The sequence below is a fragment of the Tympanuchus pallidicinctus genome, unplaced genomic scaffold (assembly GCF_026119805.1).
Source record: "Tympanuchus pallidicinctus isolate F22 unplaced genomic scaffold, pur_lepc_1.0 scaffold3, whole genome shotgun sequence".
NCBI classification, from domain to species: domain Eukaryota; kingdom Metazoa; phylum Chordata; class Aves; order Galliformes; family Phasianidae; genus Tympanuchus; species Tympanuchus pallidicinctus.
Window position 1 is genome coordinate 103,654,685 of NW_026294747.1, and position 21,205 is coordinate 103,675,889.

At 41.1% G+C, this 21,205-nt stretch overlaps 1 protein-coding gene and 1 long non-coding RNA gene across 4 annotated transcripts in view; one reads left to right on the forward strand and one right to left on the reverse strand.

The window, feature by feature from the left end:
- The window catches only part of STAC (SH3 and cysteine rich domain), a 73,096-nt gene extending 56,671 nt beyond the window's left edge, over window positions 1-16,425 (forward strand). For all 3 annotated transcript variants that reach the window (XM_052696773.1, XM_052696775.1, XM_052696776.1), the window contains exons 7-11: window positions 1,398-1,462; window positions 2,367-2,455; window positions 6,381-6,432; window positions 6,563-6,700; window positions 13,395-16,425. In XM_052696773.1, coding sequence (XP_052552733.1) covers window positions 1,398-1,462; window positions 2,367-2,455; window positions 6,381-6,432; window positions 6,563-6,700; window positions 13,395-13,493 — 443 coding nt within the window. In that variant the 3' untranslated portion in view covers window positions 13,494-16,425. The remainder of the gene's footprint in view (window positions 1-1,397; window positions 1,463-2,366; window positions 2,456-6,380; window positions 6,433-6,562; window positions 6,701-13,394) is intronic.
- A 70-nt stretch (window positions 16,426-16,495) lies between these two features.
- Window positions 16,496-20,705, reverse strand: LOC128087337 (uncharacterized). Its single transcript, XR_008209795.1, has 3 exons — window positions 20,563-20,705; window positions 19,666-19,759; window positions 16,496-18,968 (listed from the first exon to the last, which is right to left on the reverse strand). It is a non-coding gene; the product is annotated as an uncharacterized LOC128087337 (long non-coding RNA).
- Between the last annotated feature and the right edge of the window lie 500 nt (window positions 20,706-21,205).

Consider the following 21,205-nt stretch of genomic DNA (forward strand, 5'->3'; position numbering starts at 1 on the left):
GTTTCAGGCTAATGCATCAACTCATATACAGACTTGGCGTTCACACATTAAACTTTATGACTTCAAAATTGTATTACATTTTATCAGAGTATGTGTGGTTTTGTGTTCTCATAGCTATGTGTCCCTTTGCAGAAATCTCTCACTCATGCTGTGTCTACTGTTTTATCTATCTCCTCCTTTACAAGGAAGAACAGTACAAAATCTAAGAACAACTGCCTATAATCAAGGAGCCTTACTATTTAACTCAAAAAACTTCTTCAAAGATCTTGACTGGCTGTCATTGTCAGTGTAGAATAGCCACAGTAATATGTTTCCATGGAAGAAAGGTGAGAATGTGGAAGAGGATAGAGAGAGAAGGGAATTCAGCCATTCAGTGATTTCCTGGCCTCTTCTTTTCTCTAAATACATGAAAGCGTTTCACAAAGAAAGAAAGAAAATACACTCTAGCAATCATCCTGCTACTTATTACTGTTTTGGAGATTTCCAAATTCTTGTTAGAGACTACTAAACCACTTGAAACACTTGCAGGGGTAAATGGATGGAGGTGAGGCTGGTGGTTCTAGCTGCTAAAGGACTCCAGGTAGTACAATCATATTCAGACTTTATCCAGAAGCATAAAACACCAAGCAATTGTTAAAACATAAAGGCGGATTCAATCAATTTAATAAAGCCAGAATGGTCTTTCCAAGGAGGTAACTGAGGACAGATATCTGTCATATCGCAAAGCAATTATGAATATAGCATAATTGATTTGTATCAGGTACCAATCAGGTCAGTTACAATCTGTGATTCTTGGTTTATTCCAGGAGTTTCTGATTTAGTAACTTAGAAGCACATTTTCAAACATACAGACCATATGTATATCTTTCAAACAGACAACCCATCTCAACTTATGGTTGAGGTGTTTCTAGTATCCCTCTGTGATCAGATGGAGAGGGCACAGCCAGTGCACCCAGGCAGAGGTTGCTGAAGAGAAAGAGCAAAGAAGCCCACCAAATATGTGGAGACAGAGGATACAGGAAGAAGGGTTCTTAGCTGCAAAATTCTCTCAATAATGTTTGTATAGAACCATCATGTTTTGCACTTGCTTTTTAAATGGAAATTCTTCCGCTCTTAAACACAGCATCAAATGTGAAGAAAAGGCTTCAGGACCTTAAATAGTAGTGCAATTCAGAGACTTAAGTTCTGTGCTGCACCTACCTATAGGTCTTTTGATCAAAACTGGTCATGTAGCTTGACCGTAAACTCTTCAGGATAGAAATGGTTTTGAGCCATGAGCCCAGTTCAGTGGAATACCTGGCTTTGTTGAGGGAAGAGCTTAACAAAAACTAAGCTGGCGTTGGTGAAGTGAAGAGCCTTAACCTATTCTAAAATGTCATGTGTTTGCTTTATTTTAGTGTTTACATATTCCGAAAATGGCACAGAACACTTTGGAGAAGAACCAAAAAGTATACATTCCCCGGTACGGCTAAAAACTTTCTGAGAACGCAGTGTGGATGGGAAGACATGTATAATATAAACTGGGGAGGACTTTTAGCTGTTAAATTGTGGTGGAACTGCAGGGGGCACTACATAGAGCAAACATCAATATCTGCCTGTCATGTAATTGTTCCATTTCCGGGCCCCTGGCCCTGGTTGGAAGCAGTATACAGGACTGGATGGCTTTTTGGTTGACTAAAAATGGACCTTTTTATGTTCCTGTGTTTATTATGATTTCATGTTATAAACACAAAATATCCAGTGTGGAGGCTGTGTCAATCCAACAGAACAGCAGTAACATAAAAATCACAGACCTGACATAATTTGGAAGATTATCTGGCATTTGGTTTCAGTGCTTTTTTTTTTTCCCCTGCAGATTCCCAGCAGAGAGGCAAAAGAGTAGCCAGTCTTCTCTGCAGGAAGCCCAGTGCAAATAACTTTCTATCTAAGAAAGTGATTTTCCCTCTCTATTCATTGGACTTGTGCACTGTACAGGTTGAACTCATCCATAATGAGACCTTTATAATAGACACGTTATATAATGCTGCCCAGTATACTGCTGGGCTTGCAACATTCATATGTTAATGAGTAAAAAGCAAGCTCACATTTTCAGTCTCACCCAAAAGACCAAGTTAATATTTCTGCCAGAAAATTGATTTGGGGGTTCAACAACTCTTATTTCTCCATGAAGACATTTACAGTCCTCCAAGATTGTGAGATTCTGGCTCATCTCTTGGAATTACAGAACTTGATTCCTCACTGTACCAGTGTGAACAAAATCCCTGGGTTTTCCAGTATCAATAAGCTCCAGATATGGGGCCATATATTACACTTAAATATTTGACAAACAGATGTTTACATTTTCTCATTATTATTTTTTCTTCAAGGGACCATTTTATAAAAGCACGTTACAAATGAACACCTATGTTGCCTTGTACAAATTTGTACCACAAGAAAATGAAGACTTGGAGATGAGGTAAAGCCCCCAAATATTTATTATTTGATTTAATGCATGCAAATTAAGGCTTATATTGCTATATATGACTTGAGAGAGAAGGAAAGGAGATTTATTCTGACTTTTTCCCGGACATTTTTAAATATAAGTACGTGCAGATACAAATTTATTGGCATAGGAACAAATCCAGCAACCGCTTCTTTTTTGGCAAAGGCACAACAGATGAAATGCTTAAAAGGCACTTATGTCACTTCAGAAGCGTATAATCAATGACTATACAGATATTATAATTAAGAAATATACAAGAAAGTTAGGCTAAACAGGTTATCACACCAAAGAAAAATAAACAGAAAGCTTACCTTTGTCCTGGGCTTGCTGAGAAGGCTCCAAGAGAAGCAGTCTCCAAAAGAAACCCTTGCCACGTGGTAGTCAGCTCTTAAATGGGTCTAGGAGAGGTGCAACCAGGCTCCACCCCGTCCATCAGCACAGCTGTGCAATAGCACAGCCTTCACCTGTGCTCTGAGGGCTGACTCATTGCTTGCCTCAGGTGGTCAATCAGAGGTTCAGGCCTTGATTCGGCAGTTCCTGTGCAAGGACTAAGGGGGCTTTCCACTAGAAAATATGCAGTTTTCAGTTGCTTTGTCATTTTCAAACATAAATTTTCAACTAGGAATTCCTCGCCCGCTGTCCTGCTAATGCTGAATTTGTTTGATTTTTCCCCCTCATTCAGATTATGGATGAGAAAAAAAGAATGATTTCCAGCTGATGGATGGCATTTTTTTCATGCTAGAAAATGCATCCTGAGCTTTGCAAAGTGTCCTTCTCAATTATTAGTTTTTAACACTTCCTGCCTCAGCTCTGCATCAGTTGCTAGCATCTCATGGTCTAATCCAAACTCACCGAAGTGTAAGAGCAACTTTTCTTTGAGTGCAATAAGCTTGACTCATGCTGTTCATATTTTGAGGGCCTTCTCAGAGCTGCTGACTTTAAATGTGTCAGTTCTCTCCAAGGCATTCTCTACATGATAACAGTCGTGCATTTGCCACAAAATTTAAGGAATTGCCAGAGAAATGCCCCTGTTGTCAGCATCTCCTTTTTAGTATTCCCAGCTGTATCTTCTCATTGCTCTGGGAAGAATGGGTGAGATGTAAGGCAGAAATAACAAGTTTCCCTGTCATTCTGTTTTAGTAGCATTTTCTGATCATTATTTTAGGCGTGACAGCTCTTCAGGAAATAACCACAGGCTATGGTGACCTTTAGTGCAACTTGCCAGCCACTCTGGTTGAGGGATCCCTCTTTGCATCCTAGTCCTTAATAGGTGTATTTCAGTTTGAGCAATTTTCCCTTGGAGAGGAAGTGCATTCAGACACATATCCTCTGGCATCCTCAGCCAGACACAGAAAACCAGAAAATGCATCATTCTCCAAAATTCCCCTGTCCCTCCTATGGAAGGCCCAAACAACCTATGGCCTACAACCTGAATGGTCATTAGTGACAGGCTCTTTTCATGGAGAAAAGAGTCAGGCTTTGGAATATCATCATTAGGCTACAACAAAGTTATCTGTCCCATGACCAGAAATTCAGTAATACATGGATTAACACTGTTTCGTAAGTGATGCTAAATAGCTAGTAATGCAGTTTGCTATCTGCAGGGCAGGATTCAGGTCATTTGGATGAATTTTTATTCAACAAAATTGAGTTTCTGGAGATGGGTTCAGCACAGCAGTATTGTGAAGATTTGATATGTACTGTCCTGGCAGCCCAAGTCAGGGATCGACTGGACGCTGATCATCTTAACAGAAGGAAGAGAACTTGTAGAGGAAGGAGGTGAGCTGGAAGGAAATGTTAAGGGAGATTTGTGGAGATCTGAGCACTCATATGAGGGCATGCAATGGGCAGGAGACTGCTGCAGCTGAGAGATGACAGTCCTGATTTCAGCAGCAATTTGTATTTGACATAACCTTGATTCCTTCCTCAGCAGCAGAAGCAATCAGTCTTGCTTTCCAGAGCTCTGGCTTCAGTAAAAAGGGATAGTCCAGTAACAAGCTTATTCTAAGAGATAGCCATATTTTACAGTGCCTGAAGTAAGTTCTGGAGTAAGGCACACAGGGTTTCAGATACTGCATTATAAGCGCCTATCTTGGCACCTACTGACGTCTAGAACACTGAGGTAGAGCAGAGTACTTGTCCGGGATTAAAAAAATAGGGTAAGTCCACAGGACCATTTCAATAAGCAGTAAACACCCAGCAGATTGCCCCCTATTAGGGATTTTGCAGCCTAAATCTATGCAGAAAAATATAATATAGGTTCACCTGGAACTTCTATTTATGAATCCTTTCAGATTAGAGAAATCAATGTTAGTCCTGTACTAAAAAGTATCAGCTGAATTTGCAGGTCTTGTATGTAAAATCTCAGTGCTCAGATCACTCAGATGTGGAAGACTTCAGGTTCAGTTGCCCTCTTCCTCTGACAACTTGAAATTTTTCTTCTTCAAAGTTTTTTTCTACTCAACAGGCTGGAAGGTATTTAAAAGCTGGAATTCTCTAAATCTTTCTTGTTGAAGATGTTCCTCCTTGCAGTGTCAGGGTGCCAGTAACATTACAGCCTGTTCACTTTGGAGTGACACGTTAGGCTCCTTCAAAACCGAAGTATCTTATACTAAATATTAACTGGACTTGGATGTCCTTTCCTTTGGACAGAATTCTTCCTTTGGAAGAATTTTTTTACCACAAGAGTACCAAGTCATCTCTTTTTTCTAGCTTCCTTTCTCACAGCAAGAACATTTAATTATTCCAAGCACAATGGAACAGCTTCCCAAAGAAGGAAAAGCCTACTCTATTGCCTTATTGATAGCACCTTTGAAACCTAAAAATTCAGGTTCAAACCCCGCCGTGTTAGAGGAAAGACTAAATTCTTGTATCTCCATTTGTTAGCAGCAGTGATAACTGTTGGGCAAATAGACCAGAGAGGCTCTCCAGCTGGACAAGTGCATGTCTTCTACATGTGTTCTGCAAGAGCCCATTAAATTCTCTATTTATCACATGTCCTCAGTGTGTTGTCAGACTCTTGTGCTGATACCTCACTGATACAAAGAGACTAACATGATATGCAAGGAAAGCTAAATAATTAAGGGTCAACCATTAATTCTGTTAAGATCAAAGAGATGCCTCTTATCAAGCAGACAGATTTCTGAGGTTAATCCATTTGCAAATGGGCTGCCACTTACATTCTGCAACACAGTGCGATTATAATTACACAATAACATTAATGAAGTGCCACCAATGGGGAAAGGAAGTCAAATAACTGTTCAACTACCTGTACAAAATCAGCGCGGCATGTTTCACTATTAGCATTTCCAGCCAAATTATTCTCTTAGCTCTGCTTTGGAACTAGTCAGCTGGATGCTGATACTTAGCAATTACAACCCTGCATTGAGGTATATAGAGGTAAATATGTGCCATTCAAAAAAAAAAAAAAGAAAGAAAAAGATTCCTGGGCAAAATTATATCCCTGCTGACTAATTGCCTTTGTCAGTTAAATAGAACCATTTTCCTGCTGCCTTCCTTCTGCAATCACAGCTTGAAAACACAGATGATAAAATAGTGTGTCCCAACAATGCAAAATGTCTTGAAGTAACAAGATAATGCCTGTAACAAATAGGGATTGCATTTTAAACAGTTTCTTATTAAACAGGAAGCAGAAATTCCTGTTCACAGAAGGTGTTGTCTCACAATAAAGTTCTAGCCCCAGCATACAGCAATTCTCTTCCTACTTTACTTAGTATGATTTAAGAAAACTTTTCTGCCTCACTGAGTCTACCTGCAATAAATGCTCAGATAAAATGACCAAGGAAGGACCACCTACCTATTAGAAGGTAACTGTGGGAGCCGATGCAGCATAGCTATTAAGAGTCATCCTAATCCACTCTTCCTCTTTTAATTACAGGCCAGGGGATATGATTACTCTTCTGGAAGATTCCAATGAAGACTGGTGGAAGGTATGTTCTAATTACTGTGCATCTATCTCTCTCATTTCCAAAGGGAAAAAATACATTATTTTCAATACTGAGCTTGCATTAAAGCTACTGCTGTTAACAGCTTTCTTCTGTCAATACATTTTCTCCACAGGGAAAAATTGATGACAGAACTGGATTTTTTCCTGCTAACTTCGTTCAAAGAGTGCAACATGATGAGAAGATTTACAGATGTATCAGGACATTCATTGGCTGCAAGGAGCAGGGGCAGATAACTCTGAAAGAGAACCAGGTAAATGCAAGGAGACCCACTGGGCTGAATTCCCAGCAGACTTGAGCATCCCACAGTCAAATTGATGTGACCAGAGGGAAGGTGCAAAATGGACACAGACAGATGCTGTTCACTGCAGTTCAGCTGTTTTCAAGATTTACCATTAACGTGGTAATGATGTACTAACCAGCTAACACATTCTTCCTATTTATTGTGGTCTAAGTTTACAGGCTTACAGATGTTCATAAAGATATTTATATGTCACCTCAGAGGGACAGCTTGGAAAACAGAGTTGTAGGGGTAGGCCTGAGTGCCTAACACATGGTCTGCTCTCCTCCACGCTATTAAGCTAATCTAATAAAACAGAGTAGCTCCCTTCCCAGACCTTACCTTTCCTAAACATAAACACAGCACATTGTTTCAGCTTCAGCAGGAGCAGAGTTAAGACATCACTGAGAAAACTGTAAATCTTAAATTTATCCCTTATTCACTGGTTGTAAAATATATTTAGTCATTAATAGCTTGTGATGCTACTTGCATATTCTCTCTACAAGTCATAATTTAAGCAGCAAGTGGGAGTTATAGTACACCACATACAGTGAAGATTCACAAAGTCCATTCACCTTGCATATTTTCAGCAGTTCCTTCTGGCTTGGGTTATTCGGGTGGGTTCACAAGGTGGAAACCACAGCCACTGTTACGCCTTTGATTTGATTTTAAGTGCACTTGTAAACAGAATTTTTGCCAGTCTTTCCGTATATCTGATAATACTGCTATAAATGTTTGCTGCGGTAAAGTGAAAGAAGAATTTGGCTCAAAACAGTAAGTTTCGTGGCATAGGGTCATGCAGATAGAAGGATGGCTGGCTGACAGCCACCCACAGGCTAAATTCTCCAAACCCTGAACAAAACAGGAAGCTGGCTTTCTATCACTGTATTTTGTGAAGCCCAGTTTTGTTCCACCTTCCTTTCCTTTGGCAGTTTATATAACGTCACCAGGAGGTGTTTGCCTTTCAGTGCCTGAAAAGCCATTGATTTTAGCAAAGTGGAGCAGAAATCAGCATTAGAGCGAACTCCAGGATTACACATTTTCCACTCAGAACTTTTGTAATACATCACTCCAGCAGTGGGTAAGGTTAACTCGTGCCTTTGCTGCTGCCTTGTGGCACATCATAATGTACTAATGCTAACAGTCCTTGAGTATACACAGCTTTGTAAGGAAGGCGTAGTATACAGTAACAGGAATGTATTTCAGCTGCCCTGTGCACTTACTACATTTGGCAACCTTCAAGTTACTGGAAAGAGATAATGTGCCTTTGTTTTTTTTTTCACCTTGCTCTTCTTTTTATTATTTATATTTGTGCACACAGGGAAGAAGTCATTACCAAAGCCAGGCTGGAGGTTTGGCACCTTTTGTGCTCTAGGATTAACAATGCAGAAGCTTGAGGAAATGGGAGTGTGGAGATTTGCTTGCCAGCACAAAGGAAGGACTGCAGTCTGAGTCCTTTCTTGTCAGCAGGCACACCATATCCTCTCTGTCAGTGTGGCTGCTCCTACAGGCAGTGAGGGTGCAGTTTCTTGCCTCATTTCTCACAAGACCACAGTTGTTAAGTGGGCAGGTCTGGCAGCAGCATCTGAGCACAATGGCTTCTTATTGTTTCCTAGTTCCTAATAGGCTCACAAGGGAGCTTGCAGTGAGGAGTGAGGCATTGTCTGTGGTAGGGGTAAAAATGGGATTATGAAACCATCCTATTTGTCTATCTCTTCCCTTCCCTTCTTATTTATCCCTATCTATCTTAAACAAATGCTGAGGGTTAATGTGAAATGAAAATCTGGTTAAAGCAGGGGGGCAGAGACAAGGTTGAAGCAGCAGGTGAGCTCAGGGTGGTAAGAGCCTGTTCCATCCTTGCACAGATTATCTTAAAAAGGGGATGCTCAAAGAACTTCAAGGCCATTTTGAGTAATTTTGAGATGGAATGAGTTCCAAAAACTCATCTGCTTGCTCCTGTAGTCCCATACAGGTACTGAGCCCCCTATGACAGTTCCTAGTGAGAGCTGGCAACCTGCACAGGGCCAACATGTGGTAGCAGCGTAGGGCCATGGGCCAGACCAGACCACAGGATGTGTGCCTGCCTCAGAGATCACTTCCTCAAGGGTACCATTTATTTTTTTCTTCTTTTCAGCAGAACAGTCCTTCCTTTCCTGAGGAACAACACTGCGTGCTGTGAAAGAAAATGTATTTGTTACCAGGAATTTTTTACTTCAAACATTTATTTTATATTTCCAGGCTCAATTTTCCTCCCTTCCTTCTTTCTTCAGCTGTTTCTCTTATTTTCCATCCTTTATTTCCCCAGTGTTTATTTCTCCCATTGAGAGAGTTGAAGAAAAGGGAGGGCACAGAAAGAAAAGGAAAATAATCTGAATAGGAATTCTGGAAAAAGTTTTGCAGAATTCTTTCTTTTTTGCATTCTGCTTGGGGATTTCTGTGGGTCTAAGCAGCCATTTTAGCTGTCTCACAGCGTTCAGAGTCCTGGGAGCACAATATATGTAGTACATGCAAAGCACTGACTTGTTTTAGATTAGCAAGGAGGAGAAATTATTCATTGCTACCAATTCCTGTCAAGTCTCACTTTAGCTAGAAAAAACTCATTAACTGGTCTCATAAATTTGTGTAACTGTAGTATGGCAGATTGTCTTCATTTTATTGTGTTAATTCACTGGGGTAAATTCTGCAGTGTTTTTACAGGAGTTCAGAGCCATTCTTACAATGAAGGCGAACAGGAAAACTTATCCTGTTCCTTTAATATGAATTTTCAGTGTAATGCTTGATAACATCCATGGTTTATACTGCAGGTTGCCATCTCTTTTGTACCTTACATGAATGTTCTCAGGTTGAGAGTCTGTATTTGTAAGGAAAGAGGCAAAAAAAATGATGGGTATTTTTTTACACAAAGCAATCTGTGGCTCCATTTCATGTGAGTAGAGACATTTTCAAAGTTTGAAGCACAGTAGGTGAGGCTTTCTCTGGAATCATTTGCTGTTTTCATGTCCTATGAATAGTGTGTTGGGTTTTCAGCTTCATGCAGACCTTTCTGTCAAGGCCAATACTCAGGGAGAAAATGGAGGCAAAAACAAAGCAGCACATTTGCACGTCTTATGCAAGATGCAAGGGTTTATCTTCACAAAGGTTTCCTTGAAAAATTCATTATGAAATAGGAAATTCAGCTTGGGAATAAGCAGTACTTAGAGACAGCAACATCTTGGAGTTCAGGGTGTGCTGTGCCTGAAACCAGTGTAGAAGTGGCTGGGCTCAATCAGATAAGTGCAGGAGAAAGGCAGACTTAGCCTTGTTTTTAAAGAAGAAATAACATTCTATTGTTTGTATGTCTGTTGCTCCTCCTTTTCTAGCACCCTAGCAAATTCCTGTCTCATCACAACTAGCCTGTTACTGACAGGTTAAATATGTGAAAGGGAGAAGATAAGCAGAAGACAGCAACAGAAAACTAGAGCAAGTTCAAAGTTACTCTGGGACAAAGAGAATTTGCCACAGGACTTAGAAGCACTGGAGAGTTCTGAGAGCAGCTTGAAGGATCATTTCCTGATTGCTTCTATCTCCCCTGCTGAGGGATAAAGAAATCCCGAGGGCAGATGTTGACAAGTTCAGACATCAATCAGGATCTGAGCAGTAGTTTGCTTTATTTTTGTCATGTGTTTGTTTTGTTTGGTTTTTCTCTTTTAAGAAAAATGAGATGAAAGAATGAGAAAGTGACTTTATAATACTAGACCCCACTTTCAGTTATTTCTGTAGATCCCTTGATAACTGAGAAATAGCCTGAGATGTGATTGCTTATCCCATGACTTACTCCATTCATACTCCATTGAGCCAGGGCACTTTCTGTTTTCTTTCTAAAAAAAAAACAACCACACTGTTTGTCTCCATTTGTGTTACTGCTGAATTCACAGAGGAATTGAGCCACCTTGCCCCCAGAACACACCAGCCTGAGCAGCTGTCATTTCAAGCATTTTCCAGTTGGATGCAGTGAACTGTGGGTGTCTGATGGCAGCTAGGCATGCTATGCCTTCACAACCACCACACTTGCTGTCACCAGGACTAGTCCTCAGCTACAGCTGATTCATCAGGTGGAGCCCAAAACTCTGTACACCACCATGTACTCCTCCTGATTCACACCCACCTAAGAAACCCAGATCCCAAGGCTTGTGGATGAAACCCTTGGCAATACTCACAAAAGGCAATGAGGACAAACGTGCCCAAAGATGGAGTTGCATTCCCCCTTTTCTGAAAGTGCAGAATCTGGAGAATCTCCAGAGCTGTGCAAAGTTCCAGCAGCTGCTACAGCCTTGGGGACCTCCTGACTTGTACCATATTAGTAAAGGGTGTTATACTGCAGCCGGGATCAACCTGCCCTTCACTCAACCCCTTCCTTGGGAAAGAGTGGGAAAAGCCTCTGCCATTCAGGGGCTGGCAAAGGCAGGGCTTAGAGTATTAGTGTGAGAGAACTTCAGCTGCAGTTTGTGAGAGTGCAGATTGATGAATGTATTAATGTATTAGTATGAGAAGCGAGAGAAAATCTTGCAGAAAGACCCTGTCTTCCACATACCCAGTGAAGATCTAAAGTTCTTGCTATAGCAAAGCATTCCCACTGATATCAGGGAGAGCTTGAATAACAGCAGCAGAATGAAAAAAATTTCTGAAGTTCAAATCTGCTGTCCTTTTTCCACTCCAAAGATAAAGAAAACCTCTGTTCAGAAAGTTCTGTACTTTCCTTTTGCCCACAAATCATTCTGCTGACAGTGCAAGACATCAGGGAAGAGGTCTGTCAGACTTTTTTAGTCAGGAGGTAACATAGTGATGGAGTCAGGCATTCCTTTTAACAAGCCAGGCCCATTACAGAGAGCCTGCAAAAGTTTATTTTCCCATGCAGGGATCAACTGAGAATGGGCATCTTTCAAACAAGGTGCTCTTCCCTACTTTTGAACACTCTGCTGTGCTCGTTTATCCTTAGTCTGGTGCTTCTTTGTAGGCTTTTTCTCTAGTTGTTGAGGTGTTCATAGTCTTCCTCAAAGACAGAGCAACATCTCATAATACTCAGAAGAACCTTCCTGTATAGCTCTGCTTCACGCACTTCTGCTTCAAATGATGATGTGACTGCCTAGGGAGCTGCTACTGTGCTAGAGATCCATCACACAAAATTAGCTTGGCTCTTTTGCAACAGTACCTGAACAAAAACAGCATCAATTGCATACTTCTCTCTCTCCCCTTCTGTGTGATTTAGCCCAAACCACAATATATTATTTTGTTTTAATTGGATGTCAACTCTATTGGTGTGCTCAGTCATTCTGACCCAGGAATGCAGTTCAGATAGAATTAAGTAGGTAGAATATTAATGAGAATGTTAAGAATATTAATGAGCATGTATGTTTTTCAAACCCTTGTTTTCAGCTACAGAGATACATCTGACCATTTCCAAATACCGGAGGTGGCAAATATGAAACATCTTCACCTCCTTCATATAGCCTTTCATTTCCAACTAGCAGCATCAGTACTGCAAGCAAATTTTAGGCATGTAGCAATAAGAGGACAATACGACCCACAGTTGAGATATGTTATTTAGGTACGATTTGTAAGAGTCATGCTGAAATGCATTTAGTCAGGAACATTTTTAGCCATTTGGGGTCATTTCATACTCTCTGAATTTTTGTAACTAAACACTGTAAAGACCCATCAGATAAAGCCTTTGTGAGTATTAATCCAGATACAGAGCTTAAAAGACCTGGCACTTTCATCATGAGAAATCAGTGAGATGATCTCAATAGCACCATTAGCTTTCTGCCTATTTTTCAACTGTAATTGAATTGTAGTAGGAAATGTATCTTTCTTTAGCACAGATGTTTGAAAAAAAAAAATCTTAATTTTTATGCCTCTGTGCTCAAGTGCCCAGTCAAAGTACTAGTGCTTTCAAATGGCTCATCCATTGCCAAAGTAGCCTCAGATGGGCCCTAAAATGGAAGGAAATACCTGACTTCACAAAGGTCTTCAGGAAATGCAGATCCTTAACGTGATATATTGCACTATTGTGAAGACCATACCGTTTCCATCATGCTTACCTCTGTTAGGCACAGGAGTTGTGCACACACACTCGCTGAGCTGTATTCAGGTCACATACTTTGGTATCCAAAATAGACACAGGCACCTGTAGGTGAGAGAGCTGAGTGAATAAAATGACCCATTGCCCATCTGAGAAGCACTTTGGCTCTTTAAATATGCCAAAGAGAATATGCCTGCATTCAGATCAGCTGCTACGAGTGACCCACCTTGGCATTGTGATTATTTTTCATCAACTATTGAGGGAGCCTGGTAGCTCGTGATCTGAATTACCCACATCTCTCATACACAGACAACTAAATCACGATAGTTACACTAGGTTGAAGTCGTAATTCAAGCTTCAAAATATTTGATCCTGTAGGAGGGTGTTAATGATTTTAACATTTCTCATTCATACGTGGCACTTCAGAGAGTCAGGGGGAATGGTAATGCTCTGAGCATATGACTTTGAATTTCTTGTCAAAGCAGTGATTCTAAACTACCTGTAGAAGCAACCAGCACAGTGTCCAGCCTACCAGCCAAATAGATTTCAATAATTTATCTCTTCATCATAGCAAAGAGATTTTTATTTTTATACCTTCTTTGCATCCAGATTTGCGTGACTTCAGAAAAGGAACACGATGGCTTCATCAAAGTATACAGTGGGAAGAAGAAAGGCTTTGTCCCCATAGACGTCTTAGAAAACATCTGATTGCAACAGCCCGCTTGCTGCAGTAGGAGCCCTTTGTTGGCAATGCCTGTCTGCCTCATCTCACACCGTGTCAATCCAGATGGGCTGTCTTGCAGATGTTCAAGGAAACAGTGGGAAAACTGCAACTACAAGAAGAAAAAGACATTTAGACTGCCGCAGCAACACTAAGAAATAAGAAAAGTGGAATGATTGAAAGAAAATATAGTTAGAAACCTCTAGGGAAATGAGAGGCCCTTGGAAACTAATAGGAATAAGGTAAGAAAAAGAAGTCTGGGGTGATTTCTGGTGCAAGATGGCTATTGCAACCCTGATGGAAATGGACAGCTGTTCTAAAGGACTAAACTCAAGTCTCATGTCTTAGAAAACTGTTGGACTACTTTCTTGTTGGAGATGTGTGTTTGGGAGGGAGGGAAGAATACCAGTCAAACTGTCCTCATACTACAGCCCAATGCTTGTAGTAAAGTGTGGCTGTGGTTCTACAGCTCTGTCCCCTGTATCAACTGATCAGTTTAAGCGTTTATTCCTGATGTTAGTCTCATATCAAAGCAGTTTGGAGTCACCATGTGGACGTCAGTTCAAAAAAGTGCACTGTGCCCTGGAGGTCAGCAGCTTTCTCTTTCTGTGCAATCTTACCTTATGAAAGAGTAGCGACCTTGTATGTCCTTTGTTTTCTCTGTATACAAACAAAAGCTCTCAGTGTGTGCCAGGTGTGACGGCTGCTCTCATAGCTCCCAAAAATGGCCTGCCCTGAGATTCAAGAGCCTTCTTGGAAGTGTCCCTCTGTGTTTCCTGCATCCTTATCTGGTGAGGGAGAAAATGGGAAGAATGCTGAGAGAGAGCCACAGGCTTGAAACGTTTTGTATTTTTCTGTGTTTATTGCACTTATGAGATTTTATATATTAATCCTATTTATATATATATAAAAAAAAGACAGTTAACTAACCCCCTGGAAGACTGAAAACACTAGGAAAAGGACAGACTGCGCACAGAAGTGAAGATTGTACCTAAACCCAGAACTTGTGACAGTAAGGCACTGAGTGTCTTAGCATTGTGGTCACCCACCAAAGTTGTCGTCTTCATCTGCTAATAGTTCTGCAGATTCATCAGTAAATGCACTCACATGAGTACCTCCTTGGCATTAACAACTGTGAGCCTCCCATAAGCCTTCTCAGTCCCAGTGCAACTGCACAGACATGTCTGGTTTGTCCATGTAAGCCTCCATCTTCAAATATGTTTAGGGTATAAGATCTGGAGAGCAGTCTGTGGGACTTGTGGATTTTCACCAACTTATACAAGTCAGCCGGTGCCAATCGTGTTGCTGAGCAGGGGCCTTATGATGTTTCAAAACAGTGAACCTAATTTCCAAGCATTTGATTGGATGTAATTGCACCAAATACACTTAAACAGCTTAGTATATATTATGACATAGAGATTAAGTCCTGTCCCAAAGCTCCCTGGTGAATTCACGCCTTATTTGACCAGCCTGAGATTGAGTGCCAGTCTTTAATACCACTGCAATTAGCCACAAATGGATGTCCTATATGCCAATGCTGCAAGAAGAAATCCAGATGCCGCCAGGTTAGTACACGCCTTTGCAAAGTTGACACTGTTTCTAAAAAGATGCTGTCCAGTCTGCTTCCTTATACTGAGGCAGTTTGAATCTGTGTTGCACAGCCCAGGTCTCATAGTTGGGATGCCCAACAGCTGACCTTATGCAAAGCCTTATGAAATCCAGCGCTGTGCTACACATGACCAGAAGCTCTCAGAGCAGGTCAGGCTGCAGCCTCTCCAGATGCATTTTGCAGCTCTTATCACTTAATTGCTGAGGAGGAAGTTACAGGGGTGTCAACTGTTGAAACATCGTCCTTCGTAATACAAACGGTCTACACCAATAATTCACATCCTTCTGGCTGACCAAAAGTATCTGATTTCATATCTCCCTCTATGGGAATATCAGCAATTCATAAATGGCTTTTCTACAGAGCAAACAACGAACATTTGCTCAGCTCATTCTCCTAAGTAACCAGTGAACTTAGTGGGAAGAGGGAGGATTCTGACAAGCCTTAAAGATCAAGACAAAAAGTAAAGTCATGATAATCCACTCTGCTTTATATGATTTTTATATATATATTCACTAGTTCAAAGAAAAAAACTCAAATGTTTGTTAGTATTGAAATATTTGCTATTTTTGATCAGACCTGTCAAGTGGGCAAAGGAATATTAATTAATATTAATCTATACATATGTGCTATTGTTTACATGATTGCATCATACTGTGATTCCCTATTTGAGTCTTCTATGATTTTGATTTATCCCTACAATGTGCATCAAGAAAGAAAGAATTCAAAGAATTCAAAGATATGAATATTACCTACAACTCACAATGGCCTTTAATCAATGTCAGTTTGATTCCTTTTGATACTGAGCAATAAATAATAAAGTGATTGAGTAAAACAAAACAAACCTTATGTTGGCTGCATTACGTCTGAGTAAGCATTGCTTCTGAACCAAAGCTTTCATGGTTATCTTTTCTTTGTGTATTTTGTTTTGCCTTTTTAATGGGTTTTTGCTGCTGTTTGATATGGAGATGTAATTTATACCTAATTTAGCAAGAAGCACATACATGAGTCTTACTTTAAGCATGTGATTCATTAGCTATTTGCACGCTTAAAGCTGAAGCACTTTGCTGAATCGAGGACATTTTCCTCAAATTAATTTTGGATGCCTTACTCTGAATCCAGATGAGTATCCCTTTTTTTTTTCCTACCATATGCAGTTTGCAATAGATACTAAATTAGCAAGCAGTTAAAAGAAGCTGGAGTGGAATTTATCTGACGTTTCCTCCGAAAATTTGAACTTTAGGAGATGAATACTGTTCACACTTAATATTCTGCTTAATAAAGAATGTGCAATGGTTGGAAGGAGAATAGAAGTGTATGTTTCTTGGCTTCAGCTGCTATCATTTTCAGTCAGCCACCTCTGAGAGCATTTACTACAGTCATCAGCAACAGACATCACTGAGTACTGCCATTTCAAATCTACAGCACTCGCATTTGCCATATTTAGCAAACCATTTCTAAAGTGGTTCTTCTGTAATGTATGTAGCATGCATAGACTCAGAGTGAAGTTTTGCAGTGCAGCTATCCCAATCATTTGTTTCTGGCAGATCAGATTATATTTTAATCCATTCAGCATCTCGTCACAGCATAAAATTGGCTGCAGAATATTTTCATAAGCGCTAGGGAGATTGACCAACGTGAGCTGAGGGTGAACTGCCTGAGTCGTGATTTATTCCCATCCACAAAACAGCACGGTATCTCTCTCAGCATATCATCATCCTGCTCTAACAACTGGCCACTTTGTCTTGGTCATTTCCTTCAGTCACAGATGCTGCAGTGCATGGTCAGACGCAGGCTCATTGCACCAGGGGGACTAGGACACTTACTCCAACAAACACCACGTGTCTTTAGCACCAGCCTTTTCTTTGTAATTACTGGTTGAGATTCAGTTGACTAAATATTGCACCAAGTACCACTATAGACTGAGGAGACTGCAAGAGTAGTGGGCAGTGACACTGGAGACTTGGAAGAACGATGCCTTATAAAGAAACCTTTGTGGACCATGTACATTGTCCAAAATGGCATTAAGCAGAAATATTTGGAAAATGAATCCTACTCGTTTTTCCTAAATGTATGCAGACAAGTCTGATTTACTGAGCACTCAAATTACATTTCTTTCCCTGAAGGATACTGAATAAATGCAGCTCAGCTTATCAATCTTCTCTCATTTAAGTTCACCATAAAAAAAAAAAATCTCTGAATGCCACAGGGAGTGAAGCTCATCTATTACACTGGAAAAGGCTGGTCACTGTTATCATTCTTCCAAAACTCTATGATGCAATTCATCTAATCTAACTGAAAATGTCTACAACTAAGCTAGTAAATCAGTTGGCTTTCCTCCTTCCCCAGAAAAGAGAGTTATGGGCACTTCAGTATTATGGTCCATGTGACCTACGGAAGCCTTCTGCTTTTGCTTGAGTTTTATTGTGCCTCTCAAGTGCCCATTTCTACGCATCAACAATCATGAGAGCCTTAGCCAGTGGGATGCAGACCTCTGCAGAGCAAAGCTCTGTATCAGGACAGAGGAATTCCTAGCCCTCATTTCTGGACATGTAGGTATAATACATATATGTGAGTATTGTGTGCTTGTTTATGCTTTTTATAACACTTCAGAAGTTACTAGTCATTACTATTAAGAATGAAAAAAGAGCTGCATTTTTGTCCCTGCTTCCTCTTTATAGAATTTCATTTAGTAGCCGGTGGGCAAGAGTGGCCTTCTCAGTAGGACATGTTGCATTTAATACAATATTGAACAATCCTAACAGCATCTTAATTTAAAACACAGAACACAGGAAATATTAGCCTGGCTCTAAGTCTGCCTCCAAGTATAGTGCCTGCCCACAAGTCCTGAAAGCAAAAGTAACACACATTGATTGTAGTCCCAGGAAGGTTGGTTCGAGTTTTCATTTCTTATTTCAAGCATTTCAGAAGAATGTAATCCCAAATTATTATCCAGACTGTGCGCACTGAAGTTGTAAAGCAGGGTGAATACTCTTTCCCCCATGGGATTACATGTCATCACAATGCTGAGTTTTCCATAGCAGGAAAAAATAAAAAATAAAATAATCTGAACGTAAGGGGTATATAAGTTATTTTTAAAACTGTTCTTTATATAGAAAATTGCCATGTGCCTGGGGAATGAGCGCTTGGCAGGCTCACCACAAAGAGGCCCAGAAAATCTCTATCAGGGCTGCGTCAGGTTCTGATGTATGTCCTTTTCTTGAGTAGCTCTAGTAAAATTAACATCACTCATTCTATCAAATAAGATGACATTCGTTTGGTATTTCATATATGTGTACAAACAGACACTACATAAACACAAGGCTAGGTTGATATGCGTATCTCTCTCCATATGTTCATTACATTCACTAACAGTACTTAGTAATGTGAAGCTGAAGGCAAGAGGACATTCCCTTAAAAATCTATCACAACTGATTTTTTTCCTTATCTTAATATTCTCAGCACCAGGTTGGGATGGTTGTCAGCTCCCTACAGGTACTGAGACAGAGAGCTGTACAGGCAGAGAAGTGTAGCCCTGTCAAGCATTAGCTGTGTTAGACAAAGCATATAGCATAAAAACTCAGAGTTATCAGCAAGTGAACTGCAAATGTGCAATGCACTGAGGGCAGTCAAGACACTTGCTGCTCCAAACTGTGTGTGATCTATCCAGCAAAGGTAGGGCTGCATGCTGCATACAAATGGGCAGCCTGGAAAAGGTGTCAGAACAAGATGTAAATCACACTTCTTTGACCCAGGTGCCTCCAAATAATGAGGTATGGAAAATAAAGGATAACTTCTCCTTGAAGACTTGAAAGAGAGGAAGGCAGGAGGAAGAGACTGGGTGCATTCCCAGAGGCTTCAAATTAACAAAACACAACAACAAAAAAGAAGCAGTCAGTCAGTCACACTATGAAGAGAGATCATATATTACCTTCATTAGAATAAAGAAAATCATCGTCTGAGTAATTACTATGCTACCAGTGGCTTTCCAGCTGGTAGGGTCAGAGGTTGACTATATGAAACTGCAAGACTGTGGGAGTTATTTCAGCTTTGCATCACAAACAGGGAAAAACCAAGATGCAGCTGAGTGCGAAAACTGACTTAAAGGACACAGCCCAATAGCAGCACTGAAGCAACCCCTTCAACGTGCCTTGGGTTCCTGCAGCCCTGTCATGGGTGGGGGTCTGGGGAGGATGGCATCAACCCCAGCCTCACACCCTGGCCCCAGCCCTTCCCAGCCTGCCCAACCATAGCTGGCAGAGCCTCTGTCCACCACTTTCCTTTCAGCAAATGGTCGTGGTGTTGGCCAGCCACTGCATGCCCTTGTGCAGGGCAGAAGAAGAATGCCAAAATTACCCCTAGCAAGCAGAAGACAGACAGAGTAGACAGAGTGGCTCTGCTCCCCAAAGCACAGTCTTTCCTGTATGTGTTGCAAAGTGACCACCCCCCGGTACCTCCCTGCAGCACCTCTGTCACCAGCACTCTGGGCATCTCATGTTCTGTCCCACTGAGAAAAGCCTTTCAGGGCCATCTACCCAGTGTTTAACACTCACTCTCTCTCCAAATTCAAGCAGCCTTCCCACAGAAGCACCCTCTGCAGGCGGGTTACGAGCTCTCACTGAAGGTGGGGATGGAGAGAGACCACGCCTGTATGATCAAGAATGGAAGGGGAAAACCAGATGCTACTTATTTTACCCTCTGAGAGAAGTCTGATTCCCTAAGGCCCAAGTGTTATTGGGTCATACTAAATATGGGAAACAAAATAAACTTTTGTGACCAGCTTGTTCATGTTGCTTATTACTCTGTCAACATATTTCACTCCAAAAATGCAACATAAATGCAAATTGCCCTTGCTGTCTCTTGCACTCACTCCACATCCTCATCAGCCACATCCCTGTGTCTTGCAAAGGTCTCTCCTCCCAAGCCTTTCTCCTGTGACCAAAGGCAATACTTCTTCCAGAGACAATTCAAGCTGCAATGGGACATTGCAGACATTGCAAGATGTTGGGTTTGGCTTATCTACATTCAGAGTGCTTAGCAGAAGTTTCCCTGCCACACAGTTCTCGCTATGTGTCTATCAGTGTCCAAGCAGAAGGATGGGAGAGAGGAGCACTGACCTTCATTAGTGCTTTTGTTGTCTGGAATACTGGAGTGTAAAGAGACTGACCTCCAGCTGAGCAGAGCCTGGCCCCACTGACATACCTGTAAGCAGTCAGGTCTGAAAATGGCCAGCACAGCAATTCTTTGCAATTCATTCCTGCTGTGTGGGATCCTTCCTGAACTGTAGGTTCATGCTGAGTATTTTTCTTTCCCTTTCCCCTCTCTCTTTCATTTTCCTAAACCATAAACCTCAGTACACACCTCAATCAGAAGTCACTAGACCTCAAATGGGAAGGAAAATTATTTAACTGGTGGGGCTGAGTGTAATCACACACAGTGGATTTGCTCACCACTTCTCCGTGCTTGCATCCAGGCCTGAAGTACGTTGTCCTACATGAGCAGGCAGACAGGACACTAAGCTGGCAGCATCAGAAGCATGTCTCGCTGAAGCAAGAAGAAGCAAGCCCAGGCTGCTATGGTCCAAGGAGAAGGTTACCCTATAAAAATAACACCATGGCTTCAGCTTCATCCTTAACCATGAATAAGGAACTTCATCCAATAGTAATGGAGCTATCACAGATTTAATACTGTGGTGAGACAACCTTGAAAAGCAGACTGGAGCACATACATCAGTATTTACCTAGTTTGCAGCATTTTACTGCATTATTCTACATATAAGTAGCCCAATTCAAAATTATTCCCTGGCTCCTAGCCATCATCTTACACAGCAGCTCCTGAACTGCTGTAGATTGACTTCCTCTGAGATGTGTATGGTCCTGCGACCTCTAGAGGCCACTGTCATAGGGACCATTAGCACAAATGACAGGCAAACCTGCTTCTCTCACATCCTGAAAAAAAAAAACTCCCAGGAAAGGATAAGCAGTTTAATTCCCATAATATGAAGTAAATGACATTTTCCACCACCTTTCTTAGAAGAGCCAAAGGTCTCACATTCCCAAAACAAAAGAGGGATTTCTTCATGAAGACTACCAA